The 21,854-nt window shown below is 32.8% G+C and overlaps 1 protein-coding gene across 5 annotated transcripts in view; it reads right to left on the bottom strand.

Annotated features, from left to right (window-relative positions):
* The window catches only part of DIAPH2 (diaphanous related formin 2), a 918,351-nt gene that overhangs the window by 661,526 nt on the left and 234,971 nt on the right, over positions 1 to 21,854 (bottom strand). For all 5 annotated transcript variants that reach the window (XM_077988110.1, XM_077988112.1, XM_077988113.1 and 2 more), the window contains 5 exons: positions 16,938 to 17,048; positions 11,613 to 11,731; positions 9,575 to 9,691; positions 7,278 to 7,396; positions 3,196 to 3,260 (listed from right to left, as the gene is read on the bottom strand). In XM_077988110.1, the coding sequence (XP_077844236.1) occupies positions 3,196 to 3,260; positions 7,278 to 7,396; positions 9,575 to 9,691; positions 11,613 to 11,731; positions 16,938 to 17,048 (531 nt within the window). The remainder of the gene's footprint in view (positions 1 to 3,195; positions 3,261 to 7,277; positions 7,397 to 9,574; positions 9,692 to 11,612; positions 11,732 to 16,937; positions 17,049 to 21,854) is intronic.

Below are 21,854 nucleotides of genomic sequence, written 5' to 3'. Positions count from 1 at the left end.
GTAGGGTATTGCTTGTGGCAGTAGTAAAGAAGAAATATGCCCCCTACCCAAGGTAAGAAAACACATTTTCACTTCTGAAAAAAAATACAAAGACGAAAAGGTAGACTGAAAAGTCTCTCTTCCCACATAATGGACATTTTTATTGTTCTGTTATTGAAAATTCAATTTTAGAATTAATAATTTTAAAAATATTTTATCCCATACTTTTTTTTTTTGAGACAGAGTTTCACTCTTGTCACCCAGGCTGGAGTGCAGTGACATGATCTCAGCTCACTGCAACCTCCACCTCCTGGGTTCAAGCAATTCTCCTGCCTCAGCCTCCCAAGTAGCTAGGATTACAGGTGTGCACCACCACACCTGGCTAATTTTTGTATTTTTAGTAGAGATGGGGTTTCGCCATGTTGGCCAGGCTGCCCTTGAACTCCTGACCTCTGGAGATCCACCCGCCTTGGCCTCCCAAAGTGCTGGGATTACAGGCGTGAGTCACCATGTGTGGCCTCATCCCATACTTCTAAGTTTACTGAATTAGAAAATGACATCTAAAAATAAACCATCAAGCAGTTTCAATTCCTTAACTATATTTAATCTTGAAAATAAATTGCGCTTTTAGAATGCTCAAATGTATGTATATTAATACAAATTGGAATTATTTCTATTGCAATCTTAGTTGTCTAGAATCCATAAAGCAGTACTTCACAAACTCTGACAGTAGAATGCCCTAATAGCAGTCTCATTCAGATGGTTAACCAAAACATTTGTATAGCATGTTATGAGAGGAAAAACTAGAGGTTAAAATAAGGGGTGCTAAGCCAAAAAGACTCTGAATGGTTAATATTTATTCACTGTATCCTGCCTTAGCCTTACCTCAGACAGGGCTCTAAGCAGGCACAAACCTGCCTGCATATTTCCAGTGACTACTGCCTGGGTCTGGCTATAGAACATTTTATTTGCCCTTTATTGTCAATGTTGTTTCAAGTCAATTTAGAAGTCTATACATTATTCTAACAATGTTATTTCTGTTTCTAAAAGTGATACATCTTACTGCCCAAAACCATCTTAGAGTTTGTGGAACAATACAAAAGTATGTTTAGTGTTAACAAATATTCATCCTCATAGTAGCTTTGACCTTTGGAAATTATAAAATGCCATTCTGATCTAAGTTTGAAGAGTAGGTGAGCACACTGGATAATAATACTCTTTGGGTCGAACCTGAAATGCTTTTATTCATCTCTCCTTGAATCCCTGGAAATTGTCCCACAGATCCTGGTCCAAATATTCTCTAATTTCTTTAAATTTCAAACCTACCCCAGATCCTTGGAGGGAAGGATCCATATATCCTTCAGTCAATGACCTTGTTTTCCTACCTCATTAAGAAGATGGATGTCCTCCAATGTGAGCTTGTTTGCCTTTACTACTATCCGTGTTAAGATTTATCTCAATCTGTACTCCCATCCCCACTCCTAAAGTTAGCTTCTCCTATGTGCTTCTAAATCATGGCACCTACACGAGCACACTATACACATTTTTTCCTCTATAAATGGTTTATTAGTATGTTGGAGGAGAGGCACACAGTGTTTCTGCTTTTAATTTAAAATTACCTTAATCTGCAAACACAGCAAATGGGGATCACAGAAGCCTGAAATATGTGAGCTGGAAGAGGTCTTCTTACAAGTCCACTAATTTTATTCTTTCCTTTTAATGATGAAGAAACTAAGATCTAAAGAGAGTAAGTGGCTTACCCAAAGTCACAGCTAATTAGTGGAAAAGCTGAGATCAGACCTCACAACTACTGCCTCTCATTCTAGCACTTGTGAAAAAATGACTTTATACTGACTCTTAAAATGACCAAGAACAATGGGATGCATGTAACTAACCACTGGGAGACCATACAGGTTTTCATTCTAAATGTTGGTGATGAAACTAAAGCATCAAACACTGAAATTTCTTTTCTATTACTTCAGGACTCCTTTTTGCATAATACATATGCTCACAAAAAAACTTTACCATACAGATAGTCACAATTTGCTCCAGTCTTGTAGTATGTAATCACAGTGCCAGCCAAAACTTAAGGAGATTCTAAGGTTTTCAAAGGGAATTTTAAATGTGCTGCTTAAAACAAGAACATTAGAAATACAAAGGTCTATTAATCAAAAAGCATGCATTTTCTTTCACCAATAAAAATGACAGCTCCACACAAACATTTTATGCTCAAGCTCTTAAAATCTATTCTAGTAACTGAAAGAGCAAAGACATTTCTTCAGATGCCCTGAAGTAACTTCTTCAGTAATACTCTATAATTTCTAAAGTGATAGCAAAAGTGATTATCTAATCTCCAAGGTAAGTCATAACTTTGAAGAGACAGCAGTATGTAAGCACATTATCTTGCTGTCAGAAGGCTGAAAACTGGAGAGCTTTTAGACGTGTGCTTCAATCCTTCTGCCTGCACCCAACAGGAGAGAAATACTATGCTAATGCTTAATAGGCTCTAGAACAGAAAAAGAGAAACTTGTGGTATAAGCTAATAAAATTATAGCTATGCTTCCATGAAACAAGGAAAAGACAAGCTTAGATCTGAATACAATTCAGATATTCATAAAGCCGGCATTTACTCAAAGGCATTTAAGACATTAACACAGAAAGGGATCCTCAAATTCCACCAGGCCTACATGAAGTAGCAGCATCACTTACAAAATGATAATTACAAAATTCAAAGAAGCTAAGTCTAAACAGAGAGAGAAAGAGAGTGAGAAAGAGAGAAAATACTGCAACATGTTATTGCTATCAATAGCACTGACATAAAAGACCACAACAGAAAAGACTAGCTAAACATCTCACAGTTCTCCAAAGAGCTACCTACTGCAAGTGACAGCTGCAGGAAAGCAATGGGAGAATTTATTTTGGTTGATTGCTTCCAACTATACCCTTTCAGCAATGTAATTTGATTTCATGTATCACTTTAGTATAATGTGGCTAGTGTTTTTCTTCCATAATGGATTAAACATGATGAGGAGAGAACAATAGTAACCTTACCTTATAAGGAGATAAATCAATATTCCATGGCTATGTTTGAATCCAAAAATATAAAGTACTACATAAATGAAACATTTAGAAGGCCTCACATTAATAAAGAAAGTAGAGTATTACTGTGATTAAATTATTAACTTAACGATTATGGCTAATACTTTATAAGCTTACCTTCTTTGAAAACTCTGCAGCTCTTTGTTCACTTTCTTCAACTTTCGCCTTGTTCACACAAGAATCTATTAAGATCAACCAAAAGTGATTCAAAATTATGGCATGAGATCACTAGACAAAAGATGTCTTCTAGCCTATAACTCTGCAACGCAGACTATCATTTTTACGTCAATTGTTACTAAATGGAAATTGACCTATACTACACACAAAACATAAATATCATATATTCTTTCTTTAGCATACTAACTGAATTCAATGATAGTATTGTGGAGGCACAAAACTAAGCATCCATAAACATATCTCATTAAATTATTTTTATGGGTATTCGATTATTTTTCAACTATAAAACACTTCAAAACCCCATAGTTTATTATGGGTGGAGAGGTGGCAAAGACTCCATGTTTAACCTTAATAATGTTAATAACATATGAATAGTCTTAGCAAGATTCAAAACTGTCTCACAAAAAAGCTAGAGAGAGACAGAATAATATTCGATAATTCAGGCTTCTTCTTGAAAAGATTTTTACTTCTGATCTGGGGCAAAATGTATCATGTACATAAGGAAACAGACTTCAGACTTCTCAGGTCAAATCAAACACTTCAGAATATAAATAACTGAAGAAAAACTTTTGGGCAATATTGTATCTCTCATTATTTTACGTACATATAAACTCTATTCTGTAGCCATTCTACATTTATTTATCAAAAAGAAATAAAAATATATACCAGTACCCAGAATTGTATGTGAATATTCACAGCAGTTTTATTTATAGTAATCCCAAACTGGAAAGAACCTAAATGGCCATCAACAAGGGTATACATAAACAAACTGTGGTATATCCATATACTGGAATACCACTCAGCAATATAAAGGAATGAACTATTGATACAGGCAATACAACAACATGAATGAATCTGAAAATAATTATGCTGAAGGCAAGAAGACAGGCAAAAAGTGTATATGCTGTATGTTTCTATTTTTATAAAATTTTTAAAAGTGCAACTAATAAGAGAGACTATAAAATGTAACTAGTAAGAGAGAGATCAGTAATATCCCAGGATGGGAAGATGTGGTAGACATGGAAAGAAAGAACTAAAAGGACAATGCAGAAACTTTAGGGTGTAACAGAATTATTATCTTGACATTGATGATGGTTTTAAGTGTCTATATTAATAGCAAAATTTATCAAATTCTATACCTTAAATATGGGTAGTTTTTCTTACATCAAATGTACCTCAATAAAGCTGGTTTGTTTGTTTAAAGCAACTGAGGAGGAAAGTAGGAAATGATGAAGTCAAAGAACAGCCATGTCTAAGCTGTGCTAGTCACAGTTGGTAATGATTTTGAATTTAAATTTCAATGGAAAGGCATCAGAGAGTTTTAGGCAGAGATCTGATATGATTTGATTTATGAAAGATATCAGACTTAAAGAATTGTGACATTACAAGAGACTCTAATCTCTTCAGGTCCGAGTCATCTTAAAATACAGATCCATGGATTTCCTAGAAGTTCTTGAAGCACCTAATTTTTGTGTATATGAACTTATGTGTGTTCTAATCAAAGTTCCAAGCATTTGTCAACTTCTCACAAAGGATTTTGACCATAAAGTATTAAGAGCCACTCATATATGTGACTTACTCAATTTTAAAGTTGAGGAAACTAAAACCTAGAGAAGTTAAATGATTTGTTCACAATCACAGAGATGACAGGTGGATAACATCACAATGGGTTTATGATGCCGACTATCCTCTCTCACCTGATCCCTTCATCTCTCCTCACCCAACACTTTTGATTAATGATAAAGAATCATAGTACCTGGTACACAGTACACAAAACAAACGTCTGTTGAATACTGACTACTACTTGACTAAATTATTATTTTTACAGGTATTCAATTATTTTTCAACTATAAAATACTTCAAAAAACTATAGTTTATTGTGTGAGAGGTGACAACAACTCCATGTTTAAGATTAATAAGATCAAAATCAACAGTAGCGTGTGTGTCCTAACTATGGTCTATAATGGATTATAAGCTAATACACATATTTGAAAATAGTCCTTTATGACTCCTTCAACAAAATGCAAAATAAACTTGTTTTTCAAACTCATTGAAAAATATGCAATGAGGCTAGAATTCACATTCACTGCTGGGTAAATTAGCACAAGCTTTCTGAAAAGCATTTGGCCTTTGAAGGTTCATACTCTCACTTATGGAAATCAATCCTAAGGAAATAATGAGAAAAAGACAAACATTTATATACAAGAATGTTGACAGCACATTCATTTATAACTGCGAAAATCTAAAAACAATTGTGAATGCACAAAAAGAAAGGACTGGTTGCAATGGTTATGGTATTTCTCAAAATGGAATATTACACAGACATCAAAAGTCACATTTTGAAGGTTAACATGGAAAAATTCTCATAATATAACACTCCAAGAAAAATCAGCATTCAGGGCCGGGCGCGGTGGCTCACGCCTGTAATCCCAGCACTTTGGGAGGCCGAGGCGGGCGGATCACAAGGTCAGGAGATCGAGACCACAGTGAAACCTCGTCTCTACTAAAAATACAAAAAATTAGCCGGGCGCGGTTGTGGGCGCCTGTAGTCCCAGCTACTCGGGAGGCTGAGGCAGGAGAATGGCGTGAACCCGGGAGGCGGAGCTTGCAGTGAGCCGAGATCGCGCCACTGCACTCCAGCCTGGGCTGGGCGACAGAGCGAGACTCCGTCTCAAAAAAAAAAAAAAAAAAAAAAAAAAAAGAAAAATCAGCATTCAGAGAGATAGATAGGTCATAAAGAAAGAGATATAAGGAAATGTACCAAGCTGAAAAGGGAGCGATCACGAATGTGATTGGTGGTTTGTCACTTACATAAGTCTCTAGACTGCCTGATAAGTATGTATTACATTTAAAACAGAATTAATACATAAATAATAAGTTATCCATCTTTGAATGTTACTGTATATCTGCCTTGTGCTATGGAATAAAAAATAATATATAATTGGCATACAATAGCTTTTGTTTTCTTTCTTTAAAAATAAGACAAATAAGTTCATGCTTGAACCTTAACGACAGTGATTCCAATTAAGTATAAATAAGACTGCTTACCTATAAGGCTAGAGAGCATAGCACACTTCACAAGGGAAGGTTCAGATCATCCTTCAGAGGTTGTTCTGAAAAGTATCGCTAACTACCAGTCTAGGATGATATAAGGAGCAATCTAAGGAGATGAATATGATCACCTCAAATTCTTTCTAACTCTAAGGTCTATGAAAATATAAATTGATCCATTTGAGAGCCTTAGAAGGTCTCAAGTTATTGAAATGAGCCTGTATTTCTTTTCTAAAACTTGAGCATTAATAACATAACTATAATGAGACCCCACTGTATTTCTACAAGACCACTAAAGTACCAGTATAAAATGAAAAGATTTCAGAGTCGTGTTTCTAAATAGTAATGCATTCATCTATAATAATATAATGGGTTCTTGTGGGACACTAAGCTTAAACTACCTCCAGGAGTGTTGGAACTTATTAAATACGTTAATATTTCTTTCTTTTTTTTTTTTTTTTTTTTTTTGAGACAGAGTCTTGCTCTGTCACCCAGGCTGGAGTGCAGAGGCACGATCTCGGCTCACGCAAGCTCCGCCTTCCGGGTTCACGCCATTCTCCTGCCTCCGCCTCCGAGTAGCTGGGACTACAGGCGCCCGCCACCAGGCCTGGCTAATTTTTTTGTGTGTTTTTGTAGAGACGGTGTTTCACCGTGTTAGCCAGGATGGTCTCAATCTCTTAACCTCGTGATCCGCCCACCTCGGCCTCCCAAAGTGCTGGGATTACAGGCATGAGCCACCGTGTCCGGCCCCCTAAATAGGTTAATATTTCTAATCACACAGGCAGAACTCTCATGATCATTAAAATTAACAATTATAGCAATTGAGTGCCCACAGACACAATGATTTACCAGATATGAATAGAAGTTCAGTAAGAACTGAAACTTCTTACTGAACTTCTTCACTTAAAAAGTGCTTATAATACAGAAGGCATAAAACGCAATCAGAGGACAATGAGGATTATGATACGTACCTATCAGGTGAGTGAAATCAATGTCTAATCGTTGCCTGTACTTGAAGTCTGGATCCATACCACTGCAGTGTAGCACTATCTGTGAAACGCATTCCTCAATTATTTTATAATATTGTGGTCTGAAAAAGAGAGAAAGTATTCATGAATGCCTTTCTATCCATGCAAATCAATTTTCTTTAGAAGACATTCAACGTATTAGAAGAACTAGGTCTTTTTCTGGAGTTGTTTTAAAAATCCTGCAGCCACTACACTTCCTTAGGACAGGTATGCCTAAGCTTAGGGATGGTCTGGCTGTTACAGTACCAAACCCATTGTGATGTAATCAACTACATCTAGTGACTTCATAATCTAGTTTGCAGGGATTCAAGCTTGTGTTCAAAGATACTTATCAACCTTTTCTATTTACTTATGCTATTTTTTCTAAAGTTAATAAAAACAAATGAGCTGTTAGTCCTACATTAATGGATACAAAAATGGTTCTACGCATCCACAGGTTCTCAATTTCAATAAGGGATGAGTTTCTTCTCATTACGTGGCAAGCAGTGTGTTGAATTTACTACAGCACTTTTAGTCAAGATAGCTATAAAGGCTTACAAAACTGGACAGAGCCACTTATATTACAAGACTATCCAAGGATCTATTTATGCAACACATTTTAAAAGACCCATTTTATAAAAGCATACACACTTAATATGCATGGCTATTGCTTCAATTTGTTTAAAGTGTCAGAGGTTTTAAAATATATCCTAATTCTGTAATCTATCAAGGTAATTCTGGCCTTAAAAATGACCATTCACATACTGCAAAATTTTTTAAAAGGCACTTTTGCATTAAAATTTGGGTAAGATTTAGTATTTGTCAGAGGATAATAAATTTAACAGAGAAAAATCAGTAGTAAGAAGTATGACTATAGACAAATTACAATATAAACTTCCCTAAATATAGTGTGCTGATAACTAGCCAACCTACTAAAAGTTTGTAAATGAAGCCAAATAGACTCTAATTGCTCTTCCACGTCTTTAGTAATGGGTCTGGTCCCAAGAATAAGAATAAATAGTAATACATATTACACATCTGGGTTTTTTCAAGTCATCATCAGGTCTAGAGTAAATAATACTGGATTACAACCTCAGTCTAGTCAATAAATAAGGAAAACACAGCTGTTCCCTTTCAAGCCAGGTTAATCATCCCTAAGTGGAATAAAATGCTTGTCACACTTCTGCCTCACATGGATGTTCTTAGGATGAAAAACATGCCATATAAGAATAACTTCTTACTTAGTTGCTGAGAAATGGATACTTTCACATAAATGATGTTCCCCAGCTAACTGAGTACCTGTGGGCACAGTACCCCTTTTAAATTTGTTAGAACTTAATTAAAAATACAATAATTTTTAACGTATTAGCAGCCTTGCTGTTTAAAAAAACAGCACAAAATTTACTATTTTAAACATTTTTTATGTCTCTGTCATGTCACAATGTCCATCAAATTATTGTACTGGTCTAAACTATAATAGTTTTCTATGCTGCTTTACAGCTATAATTTTTGTTGAGACTGTGCTGACCTCATGGTAGCTTTCCTTTTCCCTTTAATCAAGCAGGTTTTAAGAAATCAAAGAACCCAGGTTGTCAGAATTTCACACAAATTAGAGTATGAAGAACAACTAAGAGTCTCTTCAACAGTTAAATATAATATCATGGTCACCAGCCTGTGGATAATTTCAGTCACTCAGAAGCCTTTTCATAACTTTCTGGTTTTCCGATATATTCCCATTTAACTAGATTATAAAACTTTTAACTTTAGTGGTTATTATCATACTCATTTATTTTGAAGGATGATATTACTAGACATAAAATTGAAATATTAGCACTATTATTTTCTTAGATGTTAAGATCACATTTATTAGTAGATAAATACTGTAAAAAGAGAAATAACAGTAAAATCTTATTTAATATGCACAAGATAAAACCTTTAAAGTTCTACCCCAGAATCTTCAGTGCTTTTTCTGTGATATCACTATCTAGAAAAGAAAATTCATTGCAGGGCCAGTGCAGTCTGTTGGGTTCATTCCTACCAAAGTCCTATCACTGGAGTACCCATTTTTAAAAGTGCATCGCTCTCTTCTGGCCAAATTTTAAAAAATGAACGCCTTTTAGAAAATGTTACCTAAAGGAATCAAACTGTTATACCCTCTGTGTATATATATGCATATATTGCATAGGCCCCACTACATTGTTCATTTTCCTTTAATACCCAATTCAGATTATAAATATAGTACTCTCAGAACTGCCTCTTACCTGATATAATAATCATTTCTGATGAGCAAAAAATGTTGTAGAATGGATAAGAAGTAATTTTCAGCAGCAGTGTCCTTCAGCATATTATACAGAAGATGGTAGACTTCATTCATATCAGTAGAAAGTAAAGGAAAAATATTAAAGATTCTTGATGGGAGTCTCATTCATAACAAAGGAGTTTAACTTTGTAAAACATCGACTTATAATCTTGCTTCCATTACTATTTCTAAACCTTCAACTCTATGATCCAGTACTTAAACATCTGCATAAAGTAATGATTCTATGGAATCATTTTGATCTTTTAACTAGAGAGACAGACCTCAAGAGCATGTCCGAGACCATCTGACTGCCAAAATCTTAATTGATCCGTTATACATATTTTAAAGTCCAGATTATAGCTGGTACCATTGGAACAGCAATGCCATCAGTGAAAATGGTCTCCTTTTGATCTTCCTATAGTTGTGATAGAGGACCTATATTATTTATGCAAATCACTACTACTCTATTTTCACTGCCACATAAGATAGAAGGCAAATGAGCTGCTGTAAACTGCTAAAAGGTCACAAAATCAGTTTTATTTTATCCAGATGAAATACTTACTAAATCTGCAATTATTATTGTTTGCATTCATTTGTATTTCATCATTTGATAAAAAATGAAAAGTAGAGACAAGATATAAAGAGTGGCAGAAATTTAGATGCTTCTAGTAAACTAGAAATCAGATTTCCACAAATGGATCCATTTTTGTAATAAAAGTGAGGACCTGGAAAACCAAGGTAAAATAAAGATAAAAGACAAGATGTAATTTAATATCCTAAAATAACCTCAAATGTCAACATTTTCTCCAAGGTAGAATTAAGCATACGATGGCTTACTTCTTAGACCCTACATAAGAGTGTTGTGCTAAAGTCTCATGAGGTCCTTAAATGGCTACACAATGGATCCAAAAATAGCTTTATGGTGAAGTTTGATTATAAGAGAAATCTATGTAAAGCAAGGTATTAATTTATATGAAAAACATTTAATATTATAGAAGCCACAGTAGACTGGCATCTCTAATGATGAATAAAAATTACTAGAAATTATTCCTTATAATAATAACATTGTTATTCATTGCACACACACTTATCCAATACCTATGTGTAAGACTTTCATAGGTGCATTGAAGGAAAAAAGATTAAACATAACATTTCTGCCCTCAATCTCACAGGGGCACAGAAGTGTACATAAATAAAATAGAACAAACAAGGTACTTTGGGTATTTCAAGGAGGGGAATATTACTTCCAGCTTTGGGGAGTGGGGGCGAGGAGCAGAAAAGGGAAGAAAACATTACTGAGAAAAAATCCAACTCAAAGGTCACTTTGGTTCTGACATGTTTCCCAACTTCACCAGAATCCATTAAGTAAGAAACATAACAGGTGTGAAACAAATGGCCAGCAATGCTATGACAACCATCTCTTAGATCTAAAATAATTTCATATAAAATTGTTGCCGTCGGAAGGTTATACGCTAGTTGTATTTGACTCAGATGCTTCTACCACATAGCTTTGCTATATTCAGATACTACTGCATCTAAACATTTTTGTTATTGTTAAGAAACACAAATATTTGAATACAAAATAAGATATTTATTTGAATTGCCTTGTTATCTCTAAGTCACTGAAGCTTGATTTAATAAACTGAATAAGTATTTCACCTATAGTCACATACGAATGCAGTGAACTTTTCCCCCAAAAAATCCGTACATGTAAGATATATTACCTTATGCTATTCTTTATTCAAGACCACTGAGCAGAGTATACTTATAATACTGTGAGCCATTGTGCAGATTTCAATACACTCTGTGTAAATCATCAAGACAGCCTGACAATTCCTCAACATGAATCTCAAGGACAGCATTATAGTAAGGTTCTAATATAAATAAATGGATATAAATTGGGCTGACAGACAAGAACTCTAATAATGGTCCACAAAATTGCCCACAAATCCCTTTCTCACAATGCACACAAAATTGTTTTGTGGTTTGTCAAAGGATATTCCATTTCTGCTCGAATGTCATTGAGACGGTGTGATAATTCAGTTAGGTCATCTTCTTTGTTTTCATCAAATACTTTCAACTGAATATCAAGCTCATCATTCTCTTTTTCTTTTAGATCCTAATATATAAACATAAAACTTAACACATGAATAACAGTTTGACAACAGCATATTTAGGTAATAAAGGGCAGAACACAATTATTCATTTATAAACACAGAAGCAATTTCAAATATTGACGCGGGCACTTGGTTTTCTGAAAGTAAATGTAGCTGAATTTTTCTATTTCAAAATAAAAGGACCTCATTGCATTCACTTAATTTTTTTCCATGCCCTACATTTTGATTACTCACATTAAAAAATTAGCGATCAGTTCTACAACAGAAAAAAACTAACTGCTAACAACCCAAATTAAATGCTGTCATTTTGACTAAACACACTAATCAAAGATTGCAAAAGAACTCATGCAGTCAGAACATTCACATATGCCTCTGGCAAAAAATGCAAATACAGATCAATTGTATTAACGAAGAACAAATGCAAGGATATATTCAAGCACAACAGTCCCAAGTATGGCGTGAAAAGATGTATAAACACATTTATTTTAAAAGATATTTTGTGATTTTAAAGCAAAAAGGCGTTTGGACTTTTTATTAAGCTGTACATCTAACCTCCTCCCCCACCTTATATTTTTGCTTAGCCTAATCACAAAATACCAACTTGGGCATAAAAGTTATGTTTTTGTAATACATTATAAGCACATGCATTACAAACCTCTGATAATTTTCATAATAATAGTATAAAAAATTTAGAAGCATGCCACACTAGAGATTGTTGGGCTCAATATATATCACCTGGAATATCTTTTAATATGTGTCCATTAAGTTGCAGCTTTCAAAACCCAAATCGATAATCACAACTGTGGATGCTCAAGGGTGATACCGAAAGTGGGACTAGGATGTTCAGAGCTGAGCTTGAACTCTAAAAGGAAATGCAAGCATGGTGTACTTCAAATTAGGTCGATAAAACAAAATGGGATACATTTCTTGTTTCTATCTTTATTCAATAGAACTATTATAGATATGTAATGGCTATTACTGAAGCCAAACAAATTTCAGCAATTTCTAGATGCTTTTTTTTCTAACACTCACATACATAATGATTTATTGAAAATTTACCTGCAGAGCATATGAAAATAATTGTTTCTACATAATTTCATATCAAACATAAGTAAATATATTTATGTTTGGTTTCCTTTTTAGTAATAACTTGCTTTAGCTCTAGTTTTCCAGTTTGAAATGGAATGAAGAAACTTATTAGAATGCAAAATTATCTAACGTTGCTGGGTCATATTATCAGGTGATTTCTGAACGCTATTTAGAAAATTACATAAGCCAGACAAACCCAATACACTGGTCACTGCAGAAACAACCTGTCACACATTTTACAGTATGTCTTATTCTTGTCACCATATATTCTCTCTCAGAAATTAATCGTAAAACTTAAACACTTTCAAATATGTCAGAAAAACAGAAAAATTTAAGTACTGTCATTTAGCATAGAACGTTACAAAACATGAAAATCAGTCAGCATAATTAAAATATTTTCAGTGAAAATAACTGGTTAAATGTGCAGTTTAGTTCTTTATTAGATCCAGACATTATTTATACTATATATAGTATATGAGCACATATTGCACAATATAAAATTTAGACATGTGTAACTGCAGTATTTTATAAATATTCTTTATTAATAACGCTCCAGGTCTATCAGAGTCAGTCCTCATTTAATGTCCTCAGTAGTTCTTGGAAACTGCAACTTGAAGCAAAAAATGTATAGCAAAACCAATTTTCTTTTCTCATCAACGTTATAATGAAAGGACATTATTCAAGGACCTACTGTATACAGTTTTGCTTCCAGGTGCAGTTCGCAAGATTCTATCAATGACATTAAATGAGAAGTTACTGTAAATATATATATGCATATACACATACACATATATATGCTTATATTTATGAAACTTCCTTTCAGCCAAATGTCAAGCCTTGAAATATTCATAAATTCTTGATAAAATAAACATTTACTGAATTAAAATTTTTACATAGTACAAATAATAAATAATAAGATGTGTCTCCTATAAAAGTAAATGGAAATCTATCACGGAAGTTTTATGTTTTAAAATGTGAACTACCAAAAAGTTACTGAAATACATTGTTATTAATTATGTGAAACACTCTATGCTTGTTATTTTTTAAAAAGACATGCTGTATAGATCTAAAATTATTTTTTGCAGAATTCCCGACATATGTAATTTTCTATAACATAGTATACTTCAAAGGAAATCAAAGTCCATTGCCAGTACACTACTGATTAACAACCAACCAAAATTGAGTCTTTAAAACAGGAAAGAGTTTCTCAGACTTTTAAAGAGATAAAAGTATGCCTACTGCCTACCAACACCATTTCTTACTATGTTTTTCCTTCACGTATCTGATTTAACTAATATTTTCTTAATTTATTTAAATAAAAGGCAAATGGGGAAAATTTCAGAAGAAATCAATGTAAATTAAGTACAGAAAAAATCCTATTTTAAAACTCACTGTAGAGTTTGTAACAACTCATTTATTCTAAATTACTAAAGCAAATTTATCAGACATGAAATTTCCATGTAAATGAAATATAAACTATTTTTCAACATCAAAATTTAACTATAGGGATGACAGGAACCTTGAAAATAAATTTTTAAAGAATATAATTTAAAAATTCGTTGTCTTGAAGATTCTGATAATTATTATGAAAAAAGTTTCACTCTACTACAATGTTGATCTCAACGATTACTGAAATACTAAGAACCAGTTTTTCCCAACTCATAATGATTCTAGATACATATAATTTTTCATCCATATACCAAAAATTAATAATTAGCCCTAGTCACATCTAATTTGCTGCTTTGAATATACTGTATTCTAGAACATTAGGGAATTCTTGTTAGAACTGGATATAAAAAAAGAATAAATAGAAAAAAAGTAAGGATTTTAAAGGCTCATCTATGACCATATTATTAAGCTTCACTGCATATATAAAGGATATGTAATGTTACTATAAATTCCAGTGGTTTAAATTTAAATATTTAGTTCATTAGCAGGTTAATTAGATAGTAGTCGACATGTGGGGTATGTAGTATATGTTAACCCATGACCACTCTGTCCTGCTCCCAAGTTGTGATAAACTAAAACAACAGCAGTGAAATCTACAGTTCTAAATAAATGATCTCTAATCTTCTCAAGGTCTATCTGCCCGAATACTGATTCTACTCTTGTATATGCGATCCCAGCACTTTGGGAGGCTGGGGTGGATCATTTGAGGCCAGGAGTTGAAGACCAACCTGGCCAACACGGCGAAACCCTGTCTCTATAAAAAAATATAAAACTTAGGCCAGGCGCAGTGGCTCACATCTGTAATTCCAGCACTTTGGTAGGCCGAATATAAATTTTACCACAAAAATATGTACAACTATTTTGTATCCATAATTAAAAATATTTTTAATTTAAAAAAAGAACATATAAATTAAGAAGCACACAGTACCACAAAAAGTTTTATATAGGGCTATATGGCCAATGGAAAAGTGTAGCTTAGAAACACTGACACATAATCTCAGCTGTCTGTGTAACCAAATGAATAACATGAGGCCACTGAGCCCAGCAGAGATTAATGTACCCAGACAAAAGTGCAAAAGGTTAAGGACAAGAGCTACAATACCATACCGTTTCTGAAAAATGAGGACTAAAATAAATTAAAATGAGAGTCACAATTCTCTTGACTAGCCATTCAGTAGTATAAAGCAGAAAGTGAATGTTCAATTATAAATAGAGGGGAATGAAAGACAGAAAAGTAAGAGCAACAACTATGGCAGAAAACATGGCATATTAGTAAATGAGTAGAGGATGCTACAGAGCCCTTGCAGCCAGCAAGTCTTCAAAGATGCTACTATAAAGAGAGAACCAGCCCAGTAAAAACAAGCATAGAAACAGACAAGAAGGAAATTCAAAAGCAAACTACCATCAAAACTATAAGATTATCTTTAGCTACCTAAGGCTACAGGCTTTGGATGAAAAGAAAATTAGTGAAAAAAAAAAAAAACAAGAATAATCATATGTCACACTAACTGTAATTGGTGAATGTGCCTAAGTTAACTGCACACTGAATCTCTAGATGGGTCACTTAAAATGTTGCTTTGATTCTCTGCATCCAATGCCTTGGTTTTAGGTGCCAAGAATGAAAGAACCACTTCAGGTGGGATTGACATAGAAATTTCCAAAACCAGGTGGACCCTATCATACATTTTATTAAAATGGGTTTAACAGGTCCAACCACACCACTTATTATGATGGGTTTCAACTACTTTCAGTTAAAAGTAACCCACCATATGTTACAAATTTATGCTACATACTGATTCCTCACCAGGAAATGTCCCCAATTTGGGTATTTCTGGTAAACTAGGTCATACACATGGGCACACACACACACATTCAATGACATTTGTTGTTGTTGTTGTTTTTCTCTCCTCAGTGCTTTTTCCCCACTTCCTTACTTTTACTTCTTGTCTCTCAGGTATATTCTGAGTAGCTTAAAGACACTAGCGTAATTTTACTTGTCTTGAACAATGCCATAGTCTTCAATAGTCACTCTTCAGTTAATATACTTAATAAAATATAAAACCACAGTAGTTGTATTTGTATTTATAAAAATAAGTGTGCTCATTTAAGATTCAGCATATAAAGTCGTTTCAAAAATGTTTTTAACACTGTCATAATTACAGCAAATATTCACATTCAATTTAAGAAACAAAATTGTTTTTGATTGGAAAAGTTCCTATAGCCTTGTAACAAGAGGAACATTCTTAAGCAATGTGTCTGGCATATACTAATCAAAACTCTATGCATGCTTATCCTGAATACCAATGAAATCAATCTAAGTTATCAAAGAGGAAAGCAGAAAATTTTAAATGAAAATTGAAACTGCAAAAAAAAAAAAAAGTCTCATGTTTTCAATATTCAAAATTCAAAGAAAAGAAGTTCCCTCTTGACTTGAGGAAAACAACAAAAAACAAAAACACATCGCTTCTGGGCACATTATTAGCTGAATTCGGAATCGTCATTTGTATGTAGAGAACGCTATTACTGGAATACAAAAAAGCTTACAAAATGTCTACTGCTTTACAAAACAAAATAGCAAAGCACATTTATTTACTCTGCTTCAAGTACTTTTGTGGAAGTGAAAAAAATATTAAAATTCATCAGCATAATAAACGTATACATTCAACTTACTGGTAACATTGTTTTTAGTCCTGAACGGAGAAATTCATTCCTTAAATGTATTCGAAAATCAAGCTCATAAGGAGAAGTGACAAGGGCATTTATAAACTGCATGCAGGCCACCTGCAATTAGAAAGCAAATTTTGTTTTAAAAAACACATTAAATAAATTAATGAAATAATGCATTAAGATAATATATTCACTAAAGGCACACACATAACGATAAAATAAGAAAAGCAAATATTTCTAGAAGTATGATTATGACTTTAATTATAAACAACAAAATCAATGACAAATTATCTAATGTCCAAAACAATTCTAACAAAGATGTCATGACCAAGTATGTTGTGCTTTTAAAAAGAATACGAAGAAATATTAAACTCCCTCTGAAAAACCCAAATTGCTAAAGCGGGCAGATAGAGCCCTTTGAAAAGATCACAAAATGTATCTTTCATGTCCAGCTGTCCTCACAGTACACTTGGCCTCAATTCTACAGGGTTATAAACACTTCTAAAATAAATTAAAGTTATAAAAGTACCCTAATATTAAACAGGGAACAGTGATAACTTAGATAAATTATTACATTGATTTACATTCTCTCCATCCTCTTAATGGGATGATTTGTACAAAATATATAAAGTATTAAAATATGTAATTAAGATGGATTAACTTACTAGGTATGAAAAAAATAATAGAAGTGAATTAAGATCAACTAGAAGGCACTGGGACACTAATACTAATGCACACTTCATAATAAAGCATATGTAAGAGCTTGTTTTCAAGTAAAGTATTTGATTAAATATATTGATACTGAAAAATGAGTTTTGCTTTTCTTACCTTCTGATTTTGAGATTCCCTATTATAAAAAGGAATTTATTTGCTGGTAATTTTAATCTAGAAGGGAATCAACAAAATGCTAAGTGCCAGGTATTCCATAAATTATTCCTAAGTAGCATTTTTGGAAAATGCTGCTCAAATCTAAGGTAACTGGCTAATTGTTTAACTGAAAAGATGTCATTTAAATGTATTATTTTTTATTTTTAAAGAATGCAATGAGTAGAAGAGTGCTCAAAGGGCAAACTACAAGGGGAATCCTTGGAAAAAACAGATTATATAAGGATACTTCTATACTATATATAGAAGCACACATAAATAAATTAATAGTTAGCATGGGAAAAATATATTATGAAAAGACAAATATTTCAAATGTATTTTGACTTGACATCTACAGATCTATTATGATAGAGTTATTTTTTCCAAAATAGGGAGAAGAGATTAAAAGGTATGCTTTACTCTTGAATCTATATCTTATATATTTAAGTTGCTTTTTGGGAGATTAGCCCATCTGCCCCAGATCTACATTCAAAAATCAAAAGTTACATGGTTCAAAAGGGCTGATTAAGGTTGTTTCTAACATGATCAGATATCTGAATGATACAACAATATATTCTAATTTCTATGAACGTTCAAATATCAAGATAAAACACTTAGAAAACTGACTAAATATTTGCCATAGATTTGGCATTAACTTTAAAGACATACCAGATAAGTTATAATGAAGCTTATGCTTTAATAGATCACTTAACCTTCCTATTTACAATAGGAAATCATGTAAATCTTTATATAGTTTTGATAGGCTAGGCTATATATTTGCATACTGTACATGTCCACGGTTATATTGTCATTGTATTTGCTTGAATGACTCTTGTTATGTTACAACTATGACACGACCAAACAAGCCAAAGTACATGTCCAATCCAAAATTAATAGAGAGAAAAGTTGCCATCTGTTAGGATTGTTTTTGCCAGAAGAAATTCTAGCTTAATGGCTTGTATTAATACCCTACAAGTAAAGAGAACATTTCTGTAAGAAGCAAGTTAATGAGTCCTGCAATTGTATATTTATACAAATAAAAGTATTTAGATCAAGAGACAATAAAGATAATAAAAGTCAATAAAATTAATGAATGTATCAATATAACTTTAATAATATGTTTCAATGATATTAAATACTCACTTTATATATAAAATTTGAACCTATAGTTTAATATGAAAACAAAGACGTTCCATCCATTGACTATAGTATATAATAATTAGGACATAATGTGAAGTCAGTTTTAAAAGGGTAAAGGTACTGGCTTAACAATGTACCATTTATTATATATCATATTCTAATAGATATTTAATTAATTACAAATAACATAAGATGAATAGACATGCTATCATGTCATTTTCCAACATAAGCTGATAAAGTAATACTCTTTTACAGAAATATGTATATTGTAATATGAATGTGGAAAACAAAAAAGTCATCTAAATTTTTGCTATTCCTTTATGCCGTTACACAAATGCTGCCCTTTTCAGAGAATGGGAACATTATCTCAAATCCAAAACTGAAATAATTGTCACTATTTACAAATACAAAATTAAATTTAAATTAGCTTAAAGGCCAGAATATATTACTACTTAATTATAAACATGACAACCCCATTGTGTGTATCCTGAATTCATAGCTAAATATAAAATCTCAAACTATCATCATCATCATTATTATTATTAGTTATCACACAATGTATTAGGTCCTTTACATAATTCACCATCTAATCTCATCTTCATAAAAACCACACAAGGTTAGCATTACTGTTATTCTTATTTTACAGATGATGAAGCTGAGGCTCAAAGCAGATAGAATAACTTATATAAGGCCACACAACAAGGAGGAAACTCATGATTATAAATGATATCACTTTACTACAAATATAATTTCCAGCACATTCCAAAGGTCTCATAAACTCCATTCATAGATTCTCACAACAAAAGATTTTAAGGATGGGTAAGATGATAAAATGTAATTGGTACAACATGCTGAATATACTGGGGATATGTAGCTTTAAAACTATAGGTTAATCAGAAAAACATACAATAATATAAACAATAGGTTATCTAGTATACATAGTGGCTATCATAATATATAATGTAATGCAAAAAAAAAAAAAAGCAAAAGTAGAAAATGGTTCTTGGAGAGGGTTAAATTCCACTTCATATACATCCTGAGCAGTAAAGTATAAATGGCATCCCATCATTCAAAATAATGGTCTACCACTCCTCTCCTTTACTTTCTGCCAACCCACTCCATACTCAGCATGTATATGCATGTGAACACATGCGTACACACACACACACACTCTACAGTACTGTGCTATCCAATATGGGAGCCACTTGTCACAGTTTAATTTAATTACAATTAAATAAAATTTAAAATTCAGTTGCTCAATTTCACTAGCCATTGTCCCAGTGCTCAACAGCCACATGTGGCTAGTAGCTACCACATTGGACAGCAAGGATATAGAACATGGGAGAAAGTTTGATTGAATAGCACTACACTGGAGATTTTAAAGAAAAAAAGAGATTTGGCCTAATCTCTGAAACCTTCACTTCAAAGAACTACAAAACTCATTGCTGAATAATGAAAATTTCAAAATTCATATGCTCAACTTCCAAGTATATAAATCTTTAAGAGATGAGTGTACTCTATTGTCCTCTAACAATGCAAAATCAATCTGCTTTCCAAAAAAAAAAAATTCAACTCCAGAGACAGAAAATAATCATGAGATTTTAAAGCTAGACAGAACATAAAATACTCTGGTCCAATATGTTATTTAAAAATAAAGAAACTGAAAACCTAGAAAGATTGGATGATTTGCCCAAGATCACATAACTAATAAGCCCCAATGATACAACTAGAACTCAGGTCTCTTGACCTTTAGCCTTGGACTTTTTTCTACCATATTGTATCACACAAATCTTGTTTAATATAATTTCCCCTTATCTTAGAAAGAAAACAAATGCCCTTGAATTGAATATCACAAAGTCCATTATCCAGAGTTGCTCTGTTGCTTAGTGTCTTTATAATGGCTATGTTTCAAAATGGTCTGCCATATCTATTGTTACAAATACAGCTTCCATGAGAATCAAAATTTTAAAGTCACAGAAAATCAGTGAATTTCCTCCATTATTAATACATATGCTAGGGCCACAATTCTGATGCTTAATTAGTAAATACAATCAATTTCTATATTGGCATTTTCATTCAGTGATGTCATAAGATTTCAACATAAGATGCATATATATCCTATTGAATGAATACATAAGCATACATAGTTAAAAACTACCAGTTCTGTGCATGTGATAAAGTACCCAATCATTTGTGTCATGTATAATTATACACTACACTGAATCATTATCCGTTTTCTACCACATTAAGATCCTTCCTTTACTATAACAGTATATTATATTTCTACAATAATCATCTACATTTTTTAGTCACCAGATGCTGTTGTCTTCGTTCTGGGGTGGAATGGTATAAAGGGTGAAATGTTACAAAACAGATGATAAACTTTCAAAAGGCAAAGCTCATCTATACATGCCTAGGGTTTATTTGTAACACTTAACTGTCCCAAATAAAATAATTAAAATATAGTAAGTGAATGACATTTAAATATTTCCAATTGTATTGGCATAAGATATAGCATTACAAAAATAAATTTAAGTTTGTTTTTTTAACCTAAGTGACAGAGAAAGGGAAATATTTGAACACAAATATCTTCATAAAAGTACTGGGAAAATGCTAGAACCTTTTATTGATTTTAACTTACAGGCTTTGAAAACTATACAAACATCTATCTATTTAATCAAAATTCATAGAGCTATGGGGTACAATAATTGCCAAGTCTAGGGCATTCTCAGACAGATTATCCATATTGCCATTATCTGTGACAAATTGTACTTTTAAAATTTTATTGACACTGTTCCACACTTGACCTTATTAAGTACTCTTTTGACATTAACAAGGTCTTTCTTTATCCTCGCCCAACAGGAGTTAGGAACAAAGATGATTTAAGTCAAAGTATGAGAGAAGAAAGATGTGAAT

Source organism: Macaca mulatta, chromosome X (assembly GCF_049350105.2).
Source record: "Macaca mulatta isolate MMU2019108-1 chromosome X, T2T-MMU8v2.0, whole genome shotgun sequence".
Lineage (NCBI taxonomy): Eukaryota > Metazoa > Chordata > Mammalia > Primates > Cercopithecidae > Macaca > Macaca mulatta.
This window is presented reverse-complemented; position numbering and strand designations above follow the sequence as displayed.